We start from the raw sequence: 17,103 nt of genomic DNA on the forward strand, positions 1-17,103 counted from the left end.
TGGTCTTATAATATTTTGATGTTCCTCACCCTGTTTCTATCTGTTGAGTAGCAGTTGAAGCAGAATCACAGGAGGCCTTCTAGATGTATGCAAATGTTTAATGATCTCTGCTATACTGAATTCAAAATCTCCCCTGTTGTTACCCAGGCTCACAGCAGGGATTCCCTGCTGTTATGTATCCCAAGCTCTTCAAGAACATGGTTATGAATTTTAGAAGATTCTGAGAATTTCCATCTTCAAGGAGAGTACTAGGGTTGAAAAGAACAACATTGTCCTTCCACTATTGCTTTGCACTGAAAATTTAGACAAGTGGCAAATTATGAGTATCTAAAAGCTTCACTTATGAATTAGTAACCATTCTTTCTCTCTCTGATTTTAGAAGCAGAAATAGAAATCCTATTGGTCCAGGAAAATATGGATATGGAAAAGTGCCATACATTTTACCTTTACAAACTGATACTGGTCAGCAGCCTCAGAAACTTCGAAGGCAGCGTCAGTCATCAAGGAACAACGTATTTCATCAGAGTCCAAGTCTCATAAATACTTACAGCCAGCCAGCCAGCCCTTCGCTCCAACATGGGAACCTTTATCAAGAAGAAGGTGGGCCTCAGGCTGGTCACCAGGTCCTGGGACCTTCAGTTTATCAGTCATCTTCATTTCCTGTATCTCAGAACTTGTTTCATAGCAGTGACTCCACTCTTCATGGGTCTGCATCACACCTGATGGTCCAGGGTCAGCCCCAGCCTCAAAGGGCTGCAGCTATTGTATGTGTTGGCACCTACAAGCAATATAAACTCTGCAACACAAACGTAAGTCTGTATTTCTTATATTTAATTTTTTAGACAACTGTTAGTTTCCCCTGGTATTCTAAATTTTCATGTAGTCAAGAAGTTAAGATGCGCATTGTTTTTTATGAATTTTATGAGTATTATTAATTAATTTAAAAGTGTATTTTTGAATACTAAAAGTAGATGTGCAATACTGTAATTACCTGAAACCATTTTAAGCAGTCGTTAAACCTACCAGTATAGGCAATTCCGAATTGATAGAGGGAGAAACTAAGTCACAGAAACACTGAATTTTTTTTCCATACAAATAATGGAGAAATGGGATTGGGATAGGCCATATTATGCAGCATCTTACTTCTCAGTCCCATAAAATAAGGCTAAAATTCTGGGAGTGCTATTCCTGCTCTAAGTAGCATTGGAGCCAGCTACCAGTAGCCTTTATCACACCAGTATCTTTTTATGGTACTGCATCAGCATCCAAGCTCCACATGCTCTGATTTTTGGCTTCCTAGCTTTCTGGAGAGAAAATCTGTTCTGTGTTAATTTTTAAATAAAACTTATTGTGTTATTGCTTCATTCAAAAAATGTTCGGCTGGGTGTAGCTCTAAGCTCTGGGGCAATCTCCCATTGTGTGTGGGAGGCAAGTGAAGTTTTAGTATTTCTCCCCACAAGCAATTTCCATCATGAAAAAATGATGGAAAATGAAAAAATTCAGTTTCTGTCAATGTCTGAGCATTTCCAATGTATCTTTTCCTAATATCTGTGTCTTGCTGGGGCTGCTATTCTAACATAGCGTCAGAGAATTCAACAAGCCCCTGCTGGGTATTAGAAGCAGGGCATTCAAGAGTGGTCTCAGTCGCTAACTCAGGAGCCTACATGAGGGAACGTGTGGTTCTTCTGCCTGCTAGAAATCCTGCCTGCAGAGCAGAGATGGTAGCAACAGAATATGATTAGGATAACAAAAGCATAACCTAAACAAGACAGATGAATGTCTTTTTGGCTATGAGTGTAGTAATTATTACATATTTTTTTATTTAAGAATAAAGTCCTCTAATTGAGTCTAAAGCATTTGATTGAAGAGAACTAATGGCAAGAAAGTCTGTGTGTTTTTCTGAAAGGGAAAGCATGGAAGGGTTGCTTTGAGCTTCTCAGTATAGTCCTCGTTACATATTGCTGCTTTGGAAAGTCTGCTTCTGTTTTTTGAAGGGAAGAAACAATAAACCTACATAGTGGGCATTAATTTGGTAAGTTGTCAGTGCTGAGTTTGCTCACATGCATTTAAGTGATATACAGATTTCTCAGTGGCTGGTGCCTGAATTCTGTTCTTACTAATAAACCTTTCATTATGGTTATATCCAACACTTAGACATTGCTTTGAAATACTCTAGGGATTCTTACTACCCTGTGATAAGCTTTTGCATGGGATTAGTGATTCTTTTTGATATATTGCATTTCCCTGTGTTTATTTTGCACATTACTGCATCAAGGCAAAAAGTTGGACAACATTCTGCCTGACCTAAAGAAGTAATATAAAGGTTTCCAGGAATGAGCCCTTTTCAGAAAGCAACAGGAGATAGGTAAAGAAATTAGAAATGAGGTGGAGGAAAGTACCAGTCACAGCCTCAGTGATGAAGGAAGGTTTGTTGAGAAATCTTGTTAAGAATGACAAGCAGGATGGAGAGAAGAGGGCTGCAAGCTTTTGAATTAGAGATGAAACATGCAGGTCAGTGTGAGGAGTGGTCTGACCACTGCCTATTTTTTATTGGTAGTAGGGGAACATAAGTAAAAATATTTTCATGTTAACTCTGGAAACAATTGTTTGAACAGAAGTCTTCAAAGAGGAAGAGAAGAAAATAAGCGAGCATACCGTTGCTTCATCGTTGCTCATCATTGCCATGGTTGCATGTGTAAGTGCAATTATGAAGAAATCATTGTAAATATGTGTGAGATTTTTAGTAAGAAAGAGCAATTGGAGATGAAGTAGCTCTTCCTGGGCAATGAAACAGTAGGCACAGTGATGTTCTTTGTTTAACAGAATTTCTGTTCCCTCAAAGAAGCTATAACTGCTGTTCAGGTTATTTTTCTCTGTAGATGTGGTAATTAATATGACTAGGAAAAAGAAATTGCTAAGAACGGTTTGTCTTATAAAGGCCAGGGTGAGGGCAAAACAAGGCTGATAGTGTTTCATTTTGTTTGCTTGTTCTTCCTGATTAAATGCTTCTGTACATGGACTTTAATTTAATTTATCAGCAGTGACATGTACCAGAGGCCCTGACAGCGTGCAGAGAACAGTCTCCTTTTCTCTCTTTTTCAGCTCTTTTCCGGAACAAATCAAAACAGAAAATCTCACTGATGGAGAGGAAAATGTCCTGTTAATAGTTATCCCGGTGTTTAGCCACTCTTTCTACAGTCTCTCCTAAAGGCAGTTAATTAATAATGAATTAAGGCAATCTGCCTTGGTCCATTAGGTCATTTCCTCATTATTGTACGTTTATTGTTTTTTCATTAATAGCTAAACTCATTTTACATGACTGACAGTTTGATTCATAAGAGTTAAACTTAGGGATCTAGGGAGAACAGAGGAAGTGCTTCTATTTATTAAAGTGTTTAGGCAGGCCATTAAACCTATTCTCTCGTCGTAGAAGTGGCTTCCTCTCCTCAGCACCTTGCATATACACTTTGTCCATGCTCACCTCGGGGTGTACAGCTGCAGCGAACAAGCAGTAAGCATCTGTCCTTGGTGCACAAAACAGTAATGCCTGATCTTACTGAGAATGTAAGCTATTTGTTAGGCACTGAACTTCTCCCAGCGTAGCCTCTGTACCTCCAAAATGAAGGAGTGATGAGTAAATCTTCATTATTTCCTCCTGCATTAGAGGGAAGAGAATTATATGGGCGTGTGAGTGAAGTAGGGTTTGAATGCCAGCTTGTTTGTGGTGTTTGTCACCAGAACAAAGGAAACAACTCCAATGGAACATTTATTTACTGAACACTTCTTGTTACTGATTCTCTCAAACACTGCCAAGTCGCTGGCTCTTCACGAATGTCTGGATGTGTGTGAATGTATTTGGAAATTAACTTCACACTGAGGGCTGCCTGAGGAGTGAGTGCTTGCAAGGAAATTTTCAGAGTTCAGGATGTTCAAGCCTACTTGGATAGTATTAACAGAAAGTGACCCTTCAAAAAATCAATTTTATATAATTTCAAATAATTTTTGTAAGATTGTATGGGAACTGCTGAGTCACGGCCTGAACCTCTGATTAATCACCTGAGGTGAGCCTTGAGTCAGCCAGAGGAGCACAGGTGAAGGCAATTCACCTGTGCTGCCGGAAGGGGTGGAGCCAGGCTCCACCCCTCCTGGACCTATTTAAGAGCTGGCTACCAGAGGGGAAGGATCTCTTCTGGAGATCCTCCTCTTTTGGTATCTTCTAGTGAGCTCAACCCAAGGGTAAGCTCTTCTACTTATTCTCTTTTGCGATCCTTGTTTGCTTTTGCCTTACTCTTTTGATTATATTGCAATTATAACATCTTGGTTATACAAAGATGTACAATGAATGATAGCTTACTGATAAGCATTCACCCTTAATGTGATATCCTTAGGGGAAGTGCAGGGGAGAAGGCCCTGCTGACCATGACAGCTCCTTACCTCTGCTGTTCTGCACTTCCCACTGTCCAGATTGCACCAGTGCAGCTCAGTCTGCTGGCACTTGGTAACCATGACTGCTTAAATGCTCTGGTGACAAAACGTGTCAAACAAGATGGTGATTTGGCTGCAGTGCAGTAAGAAGTAGGGGAAAAATAGGCAGAGAAATTAAGGTACAACTTTCACCACGAAGAGCTACACAAAAATAGTGGTGTTGTGGTTGAAGAGCAGAGGTGAGGTAAGAGGTCCAGGACCAGTCCCTAGCTCTGCCATGATGGGGTAAATACTTCCATTTAGTTCCTATAGCATATTAATGATGGGGATACTAATTTTGAGTTGTGTGAGTCATTCCATTTTCCAGCAGAAGGCTTTTTAGGTGCAGAATCCTAATTTAATGGAAATCCAGTGTTCTACAGGAGTGAGTTGAGTCCGTTTAGAACATGCTCTGTCACTGAACCATGCAGGTGGGCACTGGCAGGCTCCCATGGCATCTGGGATCTTGGGCCATGCTGCCAGCTTGTTGGAATTCTGCGCAAGAGTGTTTTTTTTAAGTTTTCCACTATATAGAAAGTGAAATATTTTCAACATTCCAATTTTTAACGGATGTAAGTGGAAATGTTTAATATTGTATAGAACAGAAAATGTAATTCCCAGAAGGCCTTTTCACAAATGCTGCAAGGATGTAGTTGAGATGTTCAAATTCTGAGGTAATGACAAATAAAGGACTATTTACCTTTAAGATAACTTCTTTTTTTAACCGAAAAAAAATTCCTGAAGAACTACTGCATAGTTTGTTTATTCTCTTTTTGAGATTTGTATGGAGTAGGTGTTTGACATAAGTGGAAAAGCAGGGTTATGATGACTTATCTCTTCCTGAAGGAATTTTATATTGACTTTATGTGAGGAATTTTTCCTTCGAACACTGTAGGATTGTATTTACTTTTGGTACACTGATATTCTGTGGTTGTATAGGAAAATTATTAAAAGCTCAGATGGGTTTATGTTGCTTTAGGTATAATATACTTTGCATTATATTTCAGCAGAACTTCATAAATATTAATTTAGAATGCATTATTACAGATACGGTCTTAACTTACCTGGCAGTGGCACAGAGATGTCACTCATAAAATGTCTCGCATAGCTTGATCAATTGCCCTTGTATTCAGCTGAGTCACATAGAGACATCTTTGATGGAGCTCTTAGACTGCAGTTGTTTCCCTTGCATCTCTGCAGTGGAACTTTATGACACTTTAAGTGAAAAGACTGTGTTAGCACAAAACTGTGTATTATGACATTTTTATTAGAATTTAAATAACTTATGGGAAACCGGCTGCCTTAAATCATGAGGGAAAATGTTGGCATAATTTCAGAAGTTTTCTCTGACAGTTTTATTCCACCAATGTGCTCTCTACTCGAGGAAGTAACAGAACAAAAAGTCAGCTCCTTTATACAAAGTAATTATTGCTAGGTTAATGTTTTATTAATCCAGTAAAACGTTCATAACAAGGCAAAATCGCACAATTCAAAAATTATTTTTATGTCTGGAGTCTTCTGATTTTTTTTAAATTAAAAGTTAATTAAAAGGTAATCTGATCAATAAATGCAAGTTATCTTAAACTAACCTGTCATGCAGGGGTCCAAGAGTCATGCTCTAATGCCCCGTTGTGCAAAAACCTGTCATATCATGGGCTTAAAAAGCTAGGTATCATGTAAAAATGTTGTAATGTATATATCTGTACAGGCATAGCCTTTATTCTCCAGGCCAGGGAGAAGTGATCAGTGGGGTCTGTAATGCTCTCATGTAAACTGCCTGCTTCATATAGGAACAATGAGATTTTATCTTCATCCAAAGCCAGCTAAAGATACTAGTAAGATCACAGAGTCACAGAATTGTAGGGGTTGGAAGGGACCTCCAGAGATCATCGAGTCCAACCCCCTGCCAAAGCAGGTTCCCTACAGGAACAGGTTGGCATCCGAGCAGGTCTTGAACATCTCCAGAGGAGACTCCACCACCTCCCTGGGCAGCCTGTTCCAGTGCTCCGTCACCTCACTGTAAAGAAGTTCTTGCGCATGTTTGTGTGGAACTTCCTATGCTCCAGTTTCTGGCCATTTCCCCTTGTCCTGTCTCCACTCACCACTGAAAAGAGTCCGGCCTCGCCATTCTGCCCCCCACACCTTAGATATTTATAGACCTGGATCAGGTCCCCTCTCAGTCTTCTTTTCTCAAGGCTGAACAGACCCAGTTCACTCAGCCTTTGTTCATAGCAGAGATGCTCCAGGCCCTCACTATCTTTGTGGCCCTCCGCTGGACTCTTTCCAAGAGATCCCTGTCTTTTTTGTACTGGGGAGCCCAGAACTGGACGCAGTGCTCCAGAAGATGTAATACCACCTACAGTAGTTTAAATACCAAATCAGTAAAACTGAAATATCCCACTAAAAAGTCAAGAGTATGTGTCAGTCTGTGAGTGCTTTATTGCAAAGACACAGTAAGTAAATTATATGTTGAGTTTGCACATACAGTAATTGCACTTTTTATAAGACTAGAAAGGCCAGTGTTGCCCAAACTAGTCAATTGCACAACTTAGTAGTGCTCGAAGCATTTTGTGACATGCTGTTCTAGTTTAATGAGTGGTACCACCCCCTTTCATCCATGTTTTCCACTCAAATGTTGTGAAACAGTAAGTGGAATTCACACTGTACATTTGGAAGATCTGTTCTGAGTGCTCATACTGATGGTGGTTAAGTTTACCCTGTAGAAAATAGTACTGCTTTTGAAGCAGTGGTCATGTATAACTTGGTATTAAATATCACGTAACTCAAACCATGATGAATATGGCTCAGGACTATGGCCTAAGTTCTATCCATGTAGAAATCCTTCTTCTAGTAAAAATTCCCAAACACTCCTTGTGATGTTCAACCTAAGCTTTCAATTTCCGTCTTGTTTCACGCTATTGCTCCTAAATACCTTCAGGAATTCTTATGTCTGTTCTTGGTGTTAATAACCTGGAAGCCAATTTCCCTCTTCTAGCATAAGAGTGGGCCAATTCCAAAGACATTCAGCATCATTAATATGGAGTTTAACACAAGCACTGTGGGAGCTGAATTTTCCAGAGGCTCTGTAAGCTTCATACTATGTATTTTCTTGAGTTTTGCTGTTCAGAAACACTGCTGAAGGTATGGTTAACAGCAGTACGTCAGGATTTTAGGACATGCTCCGAGAGAGCATCTCATTAGAGGAGATGCTCTGAGCTTGTTATTTTTTGTGAGGATTAGTATGAAGTTCTGAAGTTGTTAAATTAGTTGTTCGGTGAAATTAGAGAAGTCTGTGTACTGGTTGAAGTTGGATGATGAAGAATTCATGCCCAACGATTGATGAAGATTCAGACCCTCGATTATGCCTGGTAATAATGTGATATAAAAATGTTAATAATTCTTTGTAGTGCCTTAAAACTGAAAACAAAATGCATATCATTTGGCTAAAACATTTGTTTCCAAACTTTTCAGCAACTTAGGAGTAGTAGGTCTGACTTAGTAATTGGAACCATCTGAGATGCTACCTTTTTTTGTTCTGCGAGCATACAGTGCATATGTCACAGAGGAAAGGAGGAGGAGAAGAAGATCCTCAGTGACTTAATCGGCTGTTGATAGCAGCATCAGCACTTGAAATATTATGGAGTGATTCGGAAACTTCGTTTTGATGCTTTTTGAACTGAAGCAATTGTTTTCCTTCTGTGTAAAACGTGACTGTGGAACGTTGAGATGCATTACCTTGTTCAAACCTCTGTGCCAGGTTTTCAAGAGGAAACTAATCAGTGAAAATTGGGAGTTCAGAATTTCAACCATCTAAAGTCAGCTGCTTGCATTCCTGACATAACTGCAGATTTGCTTAACAAAGTACTGTAAATTTGAGTAGTCATTTATCAATATAGACAAGCGCTGTGGGAGATATTCTGAGGCATTCCAGCTTGTCTTTGCTTCTTTTTGTCAAGTGATATTGACAAAAGTTTTTGAGATCCTGGTGTGTAATTACTCAGTATTCTTATGATTCAAACAAGAAATTTGCTTTTTTATTCGTTAGTTTAATTGCTTACAGTTTTTAGAAGTAGGGGATGCTGCAGATGACTAGAAACACTGTTAAAGGGAAATCCCTTGAATTTATTTTCAAAATATGTATTCTTTGAAAGATTGCCATTATAGGCATTTGTTACTAATTCCCTTTAATTAGAGGCACAGAAAAGACCTCTTGTCAGATGTCAGTATCTGTCTTCGTACATGAAGAGAGTGCTTTTTTCCTGGTATTAGTTCAGGACTACTGATAGTAGTGAACTGTGTGTTGTCAAAATAGCATGAATTCCATAATGGCAGGAATTTATAGAGAAATTAGCTGCCACTCCCAGTCTCTTTTTGTACTGACAAAGGTGAGTAGAGGGAAACGTAAGTATAGGAGAAGCTGCCAAAATTAAGCCAAGGTTGCTAAAGGAGAAAGTGGTCTGTTAGAAGTGCTGTTGCTGGAGTTTTTAGGCTTTTTGTTTGCTTTTTTAATTTAAAATTTTAAAATTATTTTTAACCAAGGCTCTAAGCCTGCAAACAAAAAATGGTCAAAACTCATGTAAAAACTGAGGAAAGAAAAGCAAGATTACATGAGCAGGACTGTGTTTTCTTTCCTAAAGGAACGGTTGTGTCGGAGGATCTCTCTCAGAAGTGCTGAAAATGGAGCAACAGTTAAAAAAAAAATAAATCAGCTGAAGTGGTAGTGATAAATAAGTAAATAGTGTCAGGCTGCAATGGTCTGTGTCTGTTTAGCTTGCACTTCATTGAGTCTGCTGTGTATTTGTCCAGAAATAACACCTTTCGGGGCATCATTTTGTAGATGTAGAAACATGCAAGCTCAATTAATAAAAGTTTCCTTCGAGTGATATGTTGATAAGACTTTTTATCTTTCAATTCTTGACTCGTAGTTGTGGAGAAGCCAATCCCCTGTTTTTTATAGCCATCACTGCAGTGTTAGTGAGGCGCTGGGTGATCTGTAGGGGGTAGAAGTCAGGGAAGGATCCCATGCCTCTTCCTGAAAACTGTCTTCTGTTTTTAATTTCAGTGTTAAGTAAATTCCATGCTAAGCAATGTACTGTTTTCTCTATTTCTGGTTGCATTATCAGTTGCAGATAGCAAGCCTGCTCACTATCTTGACTGCCCATTTAAGACCTCTCCGAGTCACTTTTTGGTGGCAGTTTCTTATGATGGTGCATAGTTTACTTCTTGGGTAGCAGAGTGCTGCTAAAGGATGCTTAGTGTGACACAGTCAAACTGGCACAGGTTCAGGGCTTTTAGGACTGGAGTTTTGTGAGCAATCATAAAGGAACTCTTGTGTGTTAGGAAAATTACTGAATTATTTACTCTTTTAGTTTACCCCAGGTTCTCTACATAGATCTGCAGCTCAGTTATTAGTGGTACACTACTTAATGTAATTATTATTCAGCTTTTGGCTTCCTGCCTTAAAAATGTTCATTGTAGAAAAAAATGGCTTCTCTGTGGGCCATTAATTGAAATTGTTACCACAGTGTTTGATTTAACATTCACAAAACCGCTGTGTGATTGCAAGATCTAATCTTTGTTGCAAGAAAGGGAGCTAAGGTAAGAAGAATAATGAGATAGAGAAAAAATAGTAAATTATTTAATGCTCTGTGTTGAGTAATTGGGATTTTTTCCATGTTAGGTATCGTACTTGACGATACTCAAAGCAAAATTTGCATTGACCGAAACTGCAATTATGATTTGGCAACTCATCTACAAATGAGATCCAGAGGTTTTCAGTCAGACACCAAAAATGGAAACTAAGTAGTTTTTTTGAACTGGAAGGATTGAGCTAAACTGTACCGTAGGTGAACTTTTTCTCCTGTAGTAGTAGAGTCCCTAGAAACTGCAGACTTTTGTGTTTTTCAGTGGATACGTCTGCCATATGCCTACTGCCTTCTACTGTGGATGAGGCAGAGATCATATAGTCACTCTTCTACCTAAACATTCCCAATTCATCCCCACAATTAATCCCTCCTGCACACTGAATGAGTCATAGGTCACTGGGGGAAAAATAGTACGCGATTATACATATGAGGCACAAAGAGCCAAAACAGATTGTAACTGCATGGACAATCTCGTGTCTTCCAAGTGAAGACTAAGCATTTTCTTAACATCTTGCAGCATACTGCATGAAGCTTTGTAGTTTCAAAACAAAAAGGAACAAACCTTCAGAACCAGAATCCTACCATGTGATAGGTCAGCATTTACATCCCTCATCAGCCTGTTGCAATTGAGCCATGGGCTGTTCAAGCCCTACTAGTTCTACAGGGCAATGGAAATACTTTGGTGTTCACGTGTTGCTTTTTTCCCACCACAGGTGTTTCAGCTATTCTTCCAAATATAGTCTGTCTCTGCTTTTTGCCTTCTAGCAGAAGCAGTCCCACTGTATTTTCTTGATTAGTCATGCTTTTCCAGCTCTTTTCCCTCTTTTGCCTCCAGTTCTACCTCCTTTTACTTAGGCTCCTTCTCTTTTCTCCAGTTCCCTCTGGTTTTACTGTCTTCTTCACAGGACCCTCTGGCCAATTTGTGCATTCTAGGTACAGATGCTTGTATTGGGCTTCCTCTGCATTGCCCATAGTGCATGCAGCAGAATCAAGATCAGCACCGAGAGAAGAGAGGCATGTCTCTCCTTTTTAGTGCCTGCCCCATTGCAGACCTCAGCAGCACATACCAATGATTGCTGGAAAGCTACTTGGCCTCTTTGAGTCTCAGCTTTGGAACATGCCTCTTGTAAATGAATTGTTCCAGTACTGGAGTTGCAAAACTCCAGCAAGCTTTTAGTGAGCATGTGCAAAGTAGGATTATCAGTATTTTTTCAAAAGCTTATGTCTGGCTATATTTGGATAGATTTCCATATAAAAGACGAAAGATGCATTCTTGACAAAAAACACTTTCCTGGCTGACTTAATTTTACTCATTAAAGGGAGACAGACAGTTACATTTTGGAGAAAAAAAAGAGTGTTTGAAGCATGGGAAAAGAATAGAGCACTTCTCTGCTCTTGTTTTTCTTCAGACTCATTTTTTGGAAGAAGTACTTCAGTAAAAAACAAGATTAAGGCAGATACCAGCAGTGGAAAACTGTAGCCTGGACTGTTGAAGTTCAGTGAACTCGTAAGTAAACAGACAGTGCTACCAACTGTAGCTATACCAAAGCTTTTAAGACATGCTAAACGTATCTGCCAGTTAATTTAAACTGGTTTAGTTTAAGTGTCAGATAGCTTAGGATGTTTGTGGTTGTGATTTTTTTGGTGGAAACTTCAATTCTAAAATGAGAATAATGCTGCATTTTCTGTGGCTGTGGCCAAGAGGTAGCAGGAGCAGAGTGTAAATTACATTTATGGTGCCTGCAACTTTGTGTTGTTGCAGCAAATGCTCCCCAGTGCAAGTCATACTTCACACAAACAGAACAAAATGAATTCTCTCAATAGGTTTATCAGAATTCACCCTGGATGTCACTCATGTACATCTGTGCCTCATACTAACCTGCATAGACATTTATGTTCACTGATAGTCATGTGAAATGGAAGACTATGGATAAGAACAGAGATTATTTGCTGTAATTAGATTCTTTAATTAAGATGCGGAGTATTATGGCAATACAAATCAAAAACTTTCTTACACTTTCAGTCCTTCTGCTGAATCAATCCAATTACTCCCTCTTCCCACACAGAGGCCAATCATTTAAATGAAATGCATAAAATTAAATTTACCTTTAAATGATCAGGATTTCAGACAGAAAAAACTGGTAGGAGATTATTTCTACATACTGGCAATGCTGGTAGATTAAAAGAATAAAGTAATGGGGACTTTTAGGCTACATCTCGGAAAGATAGTCTTCTCAAGAGAAGTGTTTGTTGGTTGTTTTTTTTAAATGAAGTAAAATTTTGATGAAAACTATAGTATGTGTTTTATTCATTTGGTATAATTTTCTACAAATTACTTGAAATAAAAATATATAACTGCTCTCTTTTAAGTGTTGGTTACACTAGGGTTGGCCAAGGGTCTTTCAAAGCTGATGCTCGCAGTGTCTTTCAAAAATTGTTTTGGAGTGATAGATTTTTCTAGTATCAATAATAAAAATTCATTTAGGACAGTTCTATTTGTTTATAGGTTCTATCGTTATTATTTATTACAATAAAATAGCTACATTAATGTGCAAACCTCACATTTTCCTAGGACCCTGGAAGTGGTCAAGGAATGTTTAGACCTTGTGTTGAAGGACATGGTTTAGTGAGAACTGTTGGTGATAGGTGAATGGTTGGACTGGATGATCTTGTAGGTCTTTTCCAACCGTGGTGCTTCTGTGATTCTGTGAGTACAAAACATGCTGTTTCTGTGATGTTTTTGAACAACAAAGACATAAGACACTGGATTAGCAGCAAGACTGAAAGCTTTCCATGCTAAGCCATTCTTTAGACTTGGAGCCAAATTTTGTCAAATGGAAATAAGTTTTAATTGACTTCCCATTAAATGAGGCAATAGTGTGAAATTAAATTATCTTGAGCATTATGTAGTGTCTCTATAAATAGATATTTGAATGCAAGTATACTCGTTGTCATGGTTTCTTAATGCAGCACATTTATGTAGAGAAAATGATATCACTGTTGTACAGCTGTTGTACAAAGTAGTTAAAATTTCTTTGCAGATGCCAAGTATTTTTAGTGCTTGATTAGGATTAAGTAAAGACTATCGTCTGTGCACTCCAATCTCAGTACTGAAGTACTTCATTCGGGGAACTAGGCAATAAAATAAATTTGGGACAGTAAAATGGTAACTGAACTTTGGAAAAACTGGCTTTGGAAGGAGTGAATAGTCATCTGGTTCTGTGCTGGATCAAAAAAAGGACTAGGAACTGGCAGCTGGCTAGGTCATTGGCAGGTGTGAGTTCACATAGCGCTGGCTTTCATGGCGTGCTTGTGTATTGCTTTACACCAGATGATATTCTTTCTGTTTCAGCATGATCTGTTCTCAGTACTTGTTTTCCATTTTCTAATTGTTAAACTTAGATACTGTTGAATCCATTTATTGTCATTGTTATTTGGAAAAACATTTGTAAAATCACAAGAATAATGAGAAATTGATGATTTTCTTGACACATCTTTGATGCTACTGAGGAACTCTACTGTTAATGCTCATCCTATAGCCATTTGGTGAGTCTTCCTAAGCTTAATAGTGCCACACATTTCCATTCGGACATGTTAGACCAGTGTGGATGCTATATGTAAGATGGATGAGTGGCTAAAAGTTAATTTAAAGCTAAAGCTGGACTTGAATCTTTTGCAAATTGTTGAAAATCTTAAAATAAGTTTTTTTTTTCAGTCTAATTTAATAGGTTTATCAGAATTCAGGAAAGGCCACAAACGTGTAAAGTTGGAAAGAGATTCTTATTTTTGTTTGGTTGATCTTTCTTCTTTTTTATTAGACACACTGTTTGAAGCTGTAAATTACTGAAGAAGGGATGAAAGGTCAGTCACTAGCAGATACACTCGCAGTGTTATGCGTTAATGCAGTATTTGACTGGTACATTGCAAATTTAATCAAGGTTTTGCTCAGGTGACCCTTCAAAGGCTCTTCTAGGTTAAGTCAGAACACTTTGTGATGTGCAAAGTGAAATCAGTTGTGGAAAAAAAGGTTTCTGTGTTCCAGTGGGGCTACTGAAAATGCCAGTGGCGTTTCAATTGTAACATGACCATTAGCCTGATAGTTTTCGGACATCCAGCTGTGACATTCTGTTTTATTTCAGCATGAAATGGGGCAAATAGTGTGCTGGAATTGACAGAAGGTGAAAGAAATGGAGAAAAAATGAGGTAGCAACAAAGTGATAGTGAAGGAATTACTTTGGAAGTACAAATATAGACGTAAAGTATAAACATATTAGGAAGGCAAAATGAGAGTTTTTAGAAGTATAAGCAAAGGAAACGGTTAAACTTTCTAAGGCTGTATGAACATCCAGGTGATATATATGTTTGGAACTAGAAGAGATGACTCGGTAGTCAAATATGTAGTCTGTATATAGCAATATTTTTATAAACGAAAACAAAATCTTTCAAAATAGAATTAATTTGACTTCAGTATAAAGCAAGGTATTGCAATATTGGAATACTTGGGTAGAAAGACACCTGGTGGATTAATAACATGAGATGATGCCAGAGAAACTGTAGATATTTTGACAGTGTTTGACTTTGGTGGATTAGCCCACTGCAGCTGAAGAGAGAACAGCTAGATTTTGAAGAGGCTTTTGCTACAGTGCTGTGTTGACATGTAAGCAGGTGGGAGATGACCCCACAGCCAGAAGTGTTGGGGACCATCAGTTTAACAGCATGACCTGCAAGAGAGAGCTGCAGACTGACTGGGGCTCTTGCTGTTACATTTTTCTAGAGAGTTAATTGAAATATTATTGTCAACTTTGGTTACATTACTGCTCCAACAAAACTTTATGGAACAGTGGATGTGAAATTGAAAAAAAGCCTTTAGGGAGTGGGATTACTGGGGCAGGGATCAGGGAGTCAGCAAAGTCAGCTACCTTCCACAACTACAGACATGCAGTGTTCCTTGTTTTTTTTTAATATGGGGAGGGAATGCCATGGTGACTGGGGAAGGTTCTGTTTTTCCTGGATCTGGTATACTTCTAGCAGGAAAAAAACCACTTTTCCTGGCTGTTAATTTGTCCTGAGAAGCCAAAGAAGGAATGCCATTTGTTGAGGTCAGCTGGTAGATAGTCTCAGATGCACTGTGCAGTAGATGCTACTTGTATAAATTGGGCACACTGAAACAGTCAGCAGTAATTTCAGAAGTCAGTATCACAAATCTGTGTGGAGGTGTTTCAAGTGGTACTGTCTTGTTTGATTAATAATTTGTTTGATTAATCAGTTTTCCCATCTCTTACTTAGGAGACAAAATTGGATTATTATTATTTTGTTATCTTTTCTGCCCATGACAGGCAGGCCCCTGAAAGCACTGAGAGAAAAATGTTACTGTAGCGATTGCTCCCTTAGACTTTGTTTTAAAGATTCTCTCTGGTTAGCAAGAAGTTAATAGTTTATGGTGATCCCCAAAACTAAGCATAATTTCCACTGCAGCAGACGTGTAGGAGCAAATGCAGTGCTTGATGCAGTGCCAGGATTGAAGCATTATAGGTGCTGATTCTTCCTAAACTTGTCCAGATACTGCTGCATTCACAGATGTTAATTTTCATTGCGTGTAAAACCAGACTTTTATAGTGTACTGTCTGCAGTCATGGACTGCAACTAGATCTGGCCAGCACTATTTTTATTGAAATGCTGTTCTTCACATAAATTTAAAAATTTTACATTTTTAAGTTTCTTGCCTGTTTTTGATTTTACAAACATTAATTCCATCTTAAGAAGAAAAAAATCATCAGGTATTTTGTGCCAAAGATACCTAGACATACTTAGTATACCTTATTTATTGTTTTTATTGGCAGGCAGTTGCATTCATGTTCTGTTATAATTTTTAAGAATTAGAACTTTTGGGGGGAAGAAAAACAGTCTCCAGTTGTTTAAATGAACCTATTGCTGCCTTTCAGTGTTTCAGAAACAAGTATGTGAAGTGTTTTCCTTTGAAAGTGTGTTTATCCTTTGGAATGGAAAAGGATTAATAAGATCAGCTAGAACTACTGCAGGAGGACAAAACTGAGTGTAACTAGCTTACTTAGACTTAATTTAATATATAGTAATATACACGTAGAAAATATTAATTACAAATTATGCTTAGGCCTGGAGAACCCAGAAGGACTGTGGGCTTTGGAAAATGAGTTGGCCACTCACTGTAGGCTGTAGAAATGCAACAGTGCCAAAAATGTTAGTCAGTGTCTTAATTGCCTTTAAAGGTGGCTTTGGTATCAGAATGACCCTTTTATTCTTTTCAAACGTGCAATATCTCAGTGCAGCCTTGAAGCAATTTGCTAATGGCAGGCATGGTGCAGGGTGAGCACACATCAGCTGGCAGAGCAACAGTTTTCTGATACATTGCCGATACTTTGTTAATTCGGGGAAGCATCAAAGATTTGTTGAAAACTTGTGTTTTTCGAATGTTTTCCCAAGTAGGGTAGGCTAGTTTCTTTGCTTTAAGTCTTAGTTTTACTAACAGCTAATTTAAAGAAAACTGATGCTTCCTGGCAAACAGAAATACTGTGTGTTGCTGTCCCCCGGAGTACTTTCATGCCTGTGTATCTCAGATGATAATGAGACATAGATACGTGTAACTCCTTCAGAGCATTTCAAGAAGTTTGGCTTAAAGTTTCCAAACAGAAAGGAGTAATTCTAAAATATTCTACCCTAAACACTCCCTGCTCCTTTGGCACAGTGCTGTGCTGCTGCTGTTACAATTTCATGATCTGAAAGTACAAGGAAAGTTGGCTGAGGCATTGAAGTAGTCACAACAGAACGTGGTAGTGGAAGGTCTGAAAGCCTCCTGTGATGTGTGAAAATGCCTGGCATTTTGGTAGCACTTAGCTGAAGGCAAATACCAGATTTACAGCACTGTTACTTTTTTGTTTTTTTTCCCCTACCTGTTAAAATATCATAGAACCATTTGAGTTGGAAGGGACTCTTAAAGGCCATCTAGTCCACTGCCACG

At 38.5% G+C, this 17,103-nt stretch overlaps 1 protein-coding gene across 1 annotated transcript in view; it reads left to right on the plus strand.

The window, feature by feature from the left end:
* THSD4 (thrombospondin type 1 domain containing 4) overlaps positions 1–17,103 on the plus strand; it is a 260,599-nt gene that overhangs the window by 44,668 nt on the left and 198,828 nt on the right. The window contains exon 5 of the mRNA XM_042876137.1: positions 380–809. Coding sequence (XP_042732071.1) covers positions 380–809 — 430 coding nt within the window. The remainder of the gene's footprint in view (positions 1–379; positions 810–17,103) is intronic.

The sequence above is a fragment of the Lagopus leucura genome, unplaced genomic scaffold (genome assembly GCF_019238085.1).
Source record: "Lagopus leucura isolate 7727_CA_CO unplaced genomic scaffold, USGS_WTPT01 Super-Scaffold_100015, whole genome shotgun sequence".
NCBI lineage: Eukaryota > Metazoa > Chordata > Aves > Galliformes > Phasianidae > Lagopus > Lagopus leucura.